This window comes from Pteropus alecto, unplaced genomic scaffold (assembly GCF_000325575.1).
Source record: "Pteropus alecto unplaced genomic scaffold, ASM32557v1 scaffold166, whole genome shotgun sequence".
In the NCBI taxonomy this organism is placed as follows: Eukaryota; Metazoa; Chordata; class Mammalia; order Chiroptera; family Pteropodidae; genus Pteropus; species Pteropus alecto.
The window spans coordinates 5095517-5105089 of record NW_006439757.1 but is presented as its reverse complement, the minus strand read 5'-3'; the positions used below and the strand labels follow the sequence as shown (position 1 = coordinate 5105089).

The 9573-nt window shown below is 37.1% G+C and overlaps 1 protein-coding gene across 7 annotated transcripts in view; it reads right to left on the bottom strand.

Annotated features, from left to right (window-relative positions):
* Window positions 1–9567, bottom strand: part of RAPGEF2 (Rap guanine nucleotide exchange factor 2) — a 209940-nt gene extending 200373 nt beyond the window's left edge. For 6 of the 7 annotated variants that reach the window (XM_015593293.2, XM_015593295.2, XM_015593294.2 and 3 more), the window contains exon 1: window positions 9447–9567. In XM_015593293.2, the coding sequence (XP_015448779.1) occupies window positions 9447–9515 (69 nt within the window). In that variant the 5' untranslated portion in view covers window positions 9516–9567. The remainder of the gene's footprint in view (window positions 1–9446) is intronic. The other variant, XM_015593296.2, reaches the window with a different exon arrangement.
* Between the last annotated feature and the right edge of the window lie 6 nt (window positions 9568–9573).

Sequence of the window (9573 nt, the reverse complement as noted above, 5' to 3'; positions counted from 1 at the left end):
CTTATAACAAATCTTCTAATTTACTGAAATTTAGGATCATAAAATGCTCAAAACTGGCAAATTCCACTGTACCTTGTGAATACCTAAAAAATTCAGGTAGGAATAAAGATGAGTAAATAGTTGAAAGTTATTATTTTAGCCCTTCTTGTCCATATACATGTGTGTGTGTCAAATTTCATCACCTGTCCTAATTTTTTTTCCGGTCCAGAATCGAATCCAGCATCCCACATCTCAGTTGGTTATCTCGTTTCCTCAGTCTTTTCCAATCTTCAGCATTTCGTCCTTTAATATCCTGGACATGATTGAGTATTAGGCAGTTATTTTGTAGAATGTCCTTAAACTTGAGTTTGTCCAATGTTTTCTGACACTTAGACTGAAATACTTTAGTAAGAATTCAACCACAGATGTGCCCTTCTCAGTGAATCATGCTGTCTTATTACTGGTGATATAACTTTGATCACCTGGTTAATTTAGTGTCTACCAGTTTCCTTCACTATAAAGTTATTAATGTCCATTTATGATTAGTTAATTAATCTCGTGGCAAAGATACTTTGAGACTGTGCAAATATTTGATACATGATACTTCTCATCATACTTTCATCCAACTAATTTTGACATCCGATAACTCTTTCTTGCAACAATTATTACTGTGATGTTTGACTACTGGTGATTTTCTCTTTCAATCATTCCTTCTATGTATTTTATTGTAATTCCTCTGTAACAAAAAGCTGTCTCTTCTCCACCAATTATTTACTTATTCAATTATTTACTTATACTAGTATGAGCTCATGAAATATTTTTCCCCTAGAGGTTATAATCCATTATTTATTTTGTTGCTCAAACTGCTGCTCGATTTGGACACTGGGATGCCTTTGTATATACATTCATTAGACTGCCTTTTGAATTGTAAAAAATGCCACTTCAGCTGGGGAAGAACAAGTAATTTCTTTATATGAGGAATCATTGATGGCTAAGCCTAACCTTACCACTTTCATTATGACTATACATAAACATATATATGGAACTACACATATTGAAAAATTCCAAATATATGATACTATTATACCTCTTGCTTATCCAAGACTTTATAATCGTTAGTCTTTAAAACATTATTACTAGAGAATTTTCTCATCATTGTCACTATTTACATGCACCTCGCCTCCCCCACCTACACACAATCCCCAGATGTTACTGGTATTTCAGGAACATAAACTCAAACCACTCAGTGACAACAGTAGCAATTCGTTTTAGCTAAAAGGTAATGAGCCTTATTTATGCTGAGTGAAAAAAAGCCAATATTTAAAGATCAAATACTGTATGATTCCATTTATATAACATTCTTGAAATGACAAAATTATAGCAGTGAAGAACAGATTAATCTTTGTCAGAGGTAGGGTCGGGGAGTAGCTGTGGCCATAAAAGAGCAACAAGAGGAATTCTTGTGGTGATGTATCTTGACTGTCAATGTCAATATCCCATGCTGATAGTGTACTATAGTTTTGCAAGATATTAGTAATAGAAAAAACTGGGTAAAGGGTGCACAGGATCTCTCTGCATTCTTTCTTAAAACTGCATATAAGTCTACAGTTATCTCAACCTAAAAAGTTCATTTAAAAAAAAAAAAAAGGTTACGAATTTTAACTCTGGGGTGAATGAATACTCAGGAGAAATCAGATATACACCACAGTGCCCCAAGCCCTAGATCCACTGATTGCTAGTTTAGCTTCTAGGAAAGTTACTACCAGGCCTCACTAGAAAAACCAACTAACAGCTAATTCTTCTTTAGGGTCTTTTCTTATTAGCTTGAATGTTGCATAGGAATGAATACCATGAATTAGAGAAGAACAGAAAGGTGCTGAGGGCCAGATATCACAGTGAGCATCAGTTTGTCAGCTAAACTACCAACAGTTAACAGGATTAAATGTAATTTTTTTTTCAATTCATTTAGCTCACATCAAATATTTGAGAAATTCTGAATCTCCACAAACTGATTTTTGACTTGTAGGAGACAAGCAATGGAAGAGAGTTTTAGTTCCAATGGCAAAACAATGTTCCCTTTCAAGTCACTGACAGCAATTCCTCCAAAATACTTTTTAGGATTAATGAATATGAAAGCACAGAAACGGTGGAGCCAAGAGAATTTAAAATGCAACAACTATACAATGCAATATACAGACACCTTACTGTCGAATTGTACACCTGAAACTTACTGGATTTCATTAACCAATGTTATCATAATAAAAATAAAAAATAAAATAGAAAAAAAAAAAAAACCATAAAAACCCATTTAAACACTCCTGCAATGATTGTGTCATATAAATGAGAAGAGAGGGCTGTGAATTACATCACTCTTGAATAGGCCATGGACAATAGTTCAATTAAGAACAACCTGAAGTTTGATAATGCAGTTAGGCCGACTTTCAGACCAATTTCAGGGAAAGGGAGGCTTAAGAAACTAGGTATATACATTTGGGGGGCCTCTGCAGCGTTGCTGTAGTAGTGACAGCATTGGTTTTGGAGTCAAATGGCCCAGATTTTAGCTCATATTTTGCAGTTGACATGCTGGCTAGCCTTTGGCAATTTATTAATCTCTCTGAGGCATCCTAATTTCTGGGTAGAAGACGTGGGTTCAAGTTTATTACTAGGATTGTGATCTTAACCTACAAAGATCTTAAGTTATTAAGTTCTCTAACCTGTTGGCTAGAAATAATAATAATATTTGTCACACTACCCCCATAAGTTGTTGTTTTGAATCTTAGAAGATAAAATACAAAAAAATTTCTTAGATTGTAATGTGATATACAGATGGTAGTTGTCATTATTTTTGTTTTCTCACATATCAATGGAAGGCTATAATAGACATATCCGAGTGATAGTTCAGCTCTGCACCGTGCAATATGGTAGCTACTAACCACGTGTAGCCATTAGGCACTTGAAGAGCAGCTAGTCCAAATTGCTATGGGCTATAAGTATAAATACACACAGGAGTTTAAGACTTAGTATGAAAATATGTAAAATAGCACATTAATTTTTTTAATATTAATTGTATGTTTAAATAACACTTTTTGGATGTATAAAGTTAAAGAAAAATCATCAAAATTTTTAAAAAATGCAATGACTAAACTTTCCACTCCACAAAAACTAACCCCACCACCACACCAAAGACAAATCTGTTCACAGATTGAAGAAAAGGAAAACACCTGAAAACACTAAGAAACACATACTTAATACAATTCAGTAAGTAGTGGTTAATTAGCATGTGAGAAAAGAGGTGTTTTCCTGAAAAGATAAAAATCCTAAACCAAAATAATGTGGCAATCAGCTTATTTTTCTCCCCACAAAGGCTGACATTATAACCACTGAACATATTTTTACTAACTATATATATATTTAAGCTCTGACAAAGCTACAAAAGACCAATTATATGTACTACAAATTGCTTCTCCTTTCTCATTTAACATGAATTAATCTATCTAAACAAAAAAAAGCACAGGGGAATACAGAACTGTTCTCAAAGTCACACTACCATCATTACATGGTGTCATCTCAAGTCGACTGTGAATTTTTATATAAATAAATGCACTTTTGCCTGCTTAAATTCAGACATTCCTCAACTCTTCTGAAGTATGGAATGCTTTGATATCACGTTATCATTACAGGTTAAGAAAATCCAATGTATTTAGCATAATAATATGATAAATCAGACATTTCATATTAAATTCCAAAATCTACATATAGGACATTAAAGTTTAAGGAAAAATAGTATAAGGAAAAAAAATTCTTAAAAATCAAGAAAATTATATTCAGCAACTTGGGGTTTTTTCCCCCTATGAACTAGGAAATGTCCATTATTGTCATTTGCCACGATGTAGTGGTGAGCACAGTTTGCCACAATGAGTAGCTGAAAAAAATGTGTACACATTCGGTCAGCTTGTCCAGCAGAGTCTAGTAGATGGACATTTCTAGTCCATTTCCATTGTGTAACTCAGGCTTCAAACATCTCAAGCCTGAAGAACAGGCATCAGCCTTTAATATAACCCTTGAGCTGCTCTCACGCTCCTCCAAACCACAAGCTTCTACACTCCAGTGGAGTCACTCCCCATCCCCTACTCACTCCCTTGGCTCCAAGTACACTGAACAAAGGTCTACATATATTTCCTTACAATCACGTGTGCTACTTACATAATAATGGGTGAGTCCGTAATATCCTTCATGTCTCCTATTCCATTGGTGGGTGAATTCCTACTTCCCCCCAGGACTCAATACACATTCCCCTGGGAAGTCCACAGCCTCTTCAGTGTTGGCAGAAGACAACTGTTACAGCACTGATGAATCACATCCTACTTACAGGATACAAGAGATTGATGAATTACTTGAGAGACATATGTCTCATTCATCTTTGAATTCCCAAGGCTTGAGAAATAATAGGCATTTCATTAAAATGCACTGTGATGAGAACTATGATTAGACATTGCACTAAATAATAAATGTTCTTTCTTTCACTTAATCCCCAAAACAACCTCAGGAAGCTATTATCCTCATTTTACAGATGAGGAAACTGCTACCAAAAATGGAGTAAAAAGAAGGAATAGTCCATAACACAGGTATCAAGGAACTATCACCAGTGTCCACATTTCTATATCTCTTTAGATTGAAGTTACTTCGGGTCATTACAATTCCTTTTTACTACCTATAAAACTTACAAAATAAACACATGTGAAAAAAAGTAAGTTTTCAAATGAGTCAAAAAGCAGCACAGTCTTTGCGTCTGTAAAAGGTTATTTTATCTTTACTTCAGAGTTAATTTGTATTTGAGGCATATTCGACTATTACTCTATGTAAGATTACTTCACATGACTTGAATTTCAAGTATCACCAAAGGCAGACCTTACTGTGATCATTTAACTCACCCCAAAATCCACTCAGATCGTTTTCTTCAGGTCAACAGTAAAATTTTAAAAAAGACGACGACGACACAATGAGTTTTCATATGAAGCAAAGAAAATTTGATTTCAGGAACTGAGCTTTGAAGTGATAGGAGAGCCTATCTTTCTTATTAAATGGCAAAACCGTTAATAAAACAGTGATCGGAGGGCATAGCTGTTTTTTTTTAAAAGTTTTCTCTTGAGAGGAAACATTGGCAACAAGTTGGCAACCCGGTAGTTCTCTTTCTTTTTTTATTTTATTTTTTAACTGTTCTGTAAAAGCCCAAGGTCTGGGAAGGGCTGCGTTAATCCAGGCTCTACATACAGCCCTGCAGTTTGAGAGACTCATTCTGAACCTCAGCCAAGATATGCAAAGCTAATTATGGAACTGTTAATTACTAAATGTTTAAAAGGTTATTTGAAGGCAACTAAGTTTCCACCAGTATTGCAAAAGAATGTTAATTTTTTTATCATAAATTTTTTATCATAAATTTAAGTCCTCACTTGTTCAAAGTCACATGCTAATATGGTTTGAAATGAGTATTTCAGTTATAAATGTTTTTTAATCTACAAATTCAAATATTGTTATGAAAGCTAAATACTTGTAGCTAAACAGGCATTACTTTGTGAGACATGCTTTTCAAAACTGCACACAGATCATTTACTTGTGTTTTATGAACAAAAACTACTTAAAAAGCAAATATGCATTACTAGGGCCCAAAAATGAGCTAAAATATTCAATGTATAAATTGTCAAATGAAAATATGAAACTGCTCAGAAAAAATGATCAAAAGAAACTCAAATAGAAAACGATATTAGACACAATTCTACTAGATTTGAAAGTTAAATATCTACAAAAGCTACTCTTTTGTGCAGATTCTCATAATTTGAAGTTTTCTAGGCTAAAGGTATTTTGCAGCCCTCTCATTATGACTCGAGACGTATTCTACTGTGACTTTGCAAAGAACTGTCTTACACTGTATGAACTCTCAGATGACAAATTCACGAATTAGCAACTAAATCAAAAGGTGCAACAGCCAAAAGAATCTTTTTTTCAATAGGGAAGAACAATGTAATGTTTTTAACTAGAAAGGGATAAGGTGGGGCATTTTACACTTACCATTTTAGAAAATAACTTTCACAACTAGCTAAAAGCACAATTAAATTAGGTCTTTAAAGCAGAGGAAACAATTCTACAATAGATGTTTCACCTGAAAAACTAAAAACATTATGCATTTAACCACTCTATACAAGCAATTTCAAAGGATCTGAACTCAACAAGTTAATAAAATGGTTTAGAAAAATCATTTCATTGTTTAAAGCCTTGGGGGATAAAGCTGTTTGTAATTTATTTACGTGTTTTATTTCACTAAATTGCTTTGGTGACCAAGCTTCCCATTTAAGTGATTAAAGACATAAACCCAAATAGTTTAATAAAGCAATTACTTAAGAGTCCTGTTTTTCAACAGAGGTGCACTGAAAAATGTCAATAGAACGTTTAGTGTTCATTATTTTCAAGAGGGTTTGTTATTTAGAACACAGTGCCCCATTGACTAGAGCTTAGCCAGGTTTCCAGACACACAATATGGGACACATATTGGATTAAAGACCACGTTTTTCCTCCTCTCAGAATATCAAGTGAAATAGTGACAGCCCCGAATATGCATGATTTAGCTAAAAATTCAGGTGACAATGATATTTCCCTTTACCATTCCTCCTCTCTAATGACATGCCTAAACAAAACGGGTTCCCATTTTCCAGGTGTGCATGAAAAGCTTCCTAATTTTCAAAGTCCCTCTGTTTACACTGGGGTTCTCCCCACTCCCAGATTCTCTTCTGGCTAACTTCTTAGGTTACACTAGCATCACAATTACTTCTAGGCAACTGACTGACCTAAATACAAAACTATGCCTTCACAGAGTTTGGTAGAGAAACTGGGCTGGTGCAGTAAAAGGAGGAGAAGGAGAAAGGAAAAAGAAAGGAGGAGGGGGGGGAAGGGGGAGGGGGAGCAGGAGGAGGAGGAGGAAGAGGAGGAGGAGGAGGAGGAGGAGAAGAAACTAAACAAAAAGAGGAGGAGGAGGAGAAGGAGGAGGAGCAGGAGGAGAAGAAACTAAACAAAAAATATGTCTATATATTCCTGTATTCTTTTCTTTTAAAGCACCTTCCTTTTCCCTGTAATAAGAATCACACAAACTTCTTTACCAAGTCTATCCTAAGAAACAGAAGGAAGCACGACAGCAAAATTTTCCTAGTTCACATCCTTCTGTTCATATCAAGCTTATTTAATGTTTGCTTTTCTTATATTACAAAATTCTAATTCCCAAGCATTCATGAAAAAGATAGTACAGAAAAACTTCCAGCCCTTATATTAACACAGCACTCTATATAAAAAGCACCTTCTACCAAGACATTTTTTACTTTTACTTGAGTAAATTTCAAACTTTCAGATTATTTTTGACAGGCCAGGTGAAGATGGAAAACATTCACATTTAAACCTTTCTCTTTAAAACGATAATAAACGTGAAGGTTTGCATTTGTAATAACCAAGTGAACATCAAAGTTGATAGGGCTGACACTTAAGAATGTACAAAATGTTTGGTAGCATTCTCTGTTTACCTTTTCTATGAAGGTTTGGTGGGGGGAAATGTGCTGCTTTTAGACTGTCAATGAAGCTTTCATCATGTGGCGTTAGTAGTAACTGGCCCATTTATGACTCAAGCCAAGTTCTATGCTGGGTCAGTTTTTACTCTCTTCTGCACAACTGGCACGGGAACAGGAAAGTTTAACAGTTCATTTATTTGGCACAATCCACACGCTGTCACAGTGAAGGTTTTGTCTCTTCCAGTCTTGTTTGGCGGGCCCCTCCCCCATCCCATCGTAGGTTTCCAGTCATTGCTATTCTATTAATCCACCAAAGGCACCACTTTCCTCACTCTCTAATTTCCACTAAAGGCCTCTGACATCATTTTCTGACCTGTCTTGCTAGGTTCTAATATTCTCAGCATGAGCAATTTCACTTGGCACTTCAAAAATTGAAATATTTCATTGAAATTTGTTTTTCCATCACACTGACACTGGGAACATGCATTTTCAGATGCAGAAGGCTGACTCAATGGACAATTTTAAAACAAACAGTACGTAAGGAAGGCACTTGAGAAGTAGTGCAATGACAGCCAAGGACAAGACTGAAGCAGGACATTCCTTACTTTTGATAAATTAATCCTTTAGAATAGGAACTTTCTGGAGACACTGTACAATGAACGTTCTTGTAAAATTATCACCTGTCTTCCACACATTTGGTAAATATGTATGATCTATGATTCCCCAGATGCGACGGCTCCATCAAGAAAAATGAAAAATCAGAAACAGTACCAGGTGCCATTCTTGGGCCTTGTCCAAAGACAGCCAATGGAAGATTCTACTTTATTCTGTTCTCCCCACGTTAAATAATAACAATCAATGTCAGAGAAGGAGAGCACTTGGATTTGAACAGATGGCATCCAACACCTAACAAGCCCGGCAACTCTTTCGTGCATTAGATCCTAAATGTCTGATGGTCCCAAGGATCAGGAGAGCTTATTTGTCTTAAGAGGGCTGGCAGCAAGATTTCCTGTAGTCACCATCCCAACGTTTAGGAATATGCGTCATTATCCAGTCAGCAACTAAAAGCAAAAATATCAAACCACCACATTTTTATAAAATTTCCCCCTCTCTAGTCCAACTGGGACGACCAAATCCAACACCAGCAGCAATTCCTCCAGTTAAAGAGAGAAACAGACCTGAAGGTAAACGAACGTATAAAGGTTAACAAACTTATCTAGTTTTCACACGGTTGTGCAACACCAAAGGAATCCGCAGGATGCCCTTGAGAGGGAGGGGGGCATTCAAATCTGCCTGCTCTGCACTTATGTCTGCAATGTACACTAAAAGCTCTAACCTAGCTATTCGACTTTTATCCCTTTCATTGGAAAGCTGCATCCCTTTTTCAAAAGAGCAAAATAGTAAATATACGAACATCTCAATGTTTTTTTACTTTAGAAGGCCAGCAGAGATCTGCCTTTCCCGGAGCCATACAAGTTTCCTCCAATACCTTTTCAAACACCACCGAACTCTAAAAGGTAGAAGGGGCCACACCTTTGAGAGGAAAGGGGCTTGCAGCCAGGGTGGCAGGAGTAGCTGATTACGGAGAGGTGACACCCCACTCCCGAGATTCAGAGGGTTCGGTGTGCGGCTGGGGAAAGGGATAAGCTAATTAGAAATTTCCCTCCTCTGCTGGGCACATAGGGAGAAGGTCAATGATGAGAAAGGCGGCGAAAAGAATATCCAGGAGAGGAAAAAAATAAGCCCAGGATAGCCAGAGAAAAAGATGGAGATGGGATGCCACTGGAAGTTGGGGATCCTAGTGGGAGAAGTGGGGTGCTCGGGGCGAACTGTGTCAGGAAGGGGTTGAGGAGGCGGAGATAGGGGAGGGCACACACAGTCTGTGCGGCACAAATCGCGCCAGGTCCCGACGGGTCTCACCTGGGAGGTCCTCTCCGCGGGGTTCTTCATCACCGCCTGGCGGAAGCTGTTATCCACGTAGGACGCCATCTCCCCCCGCGGGCCCGGTCGGGGCCGCTCGGCGCCCTCGTCCGCCTCCTCCTGGCCC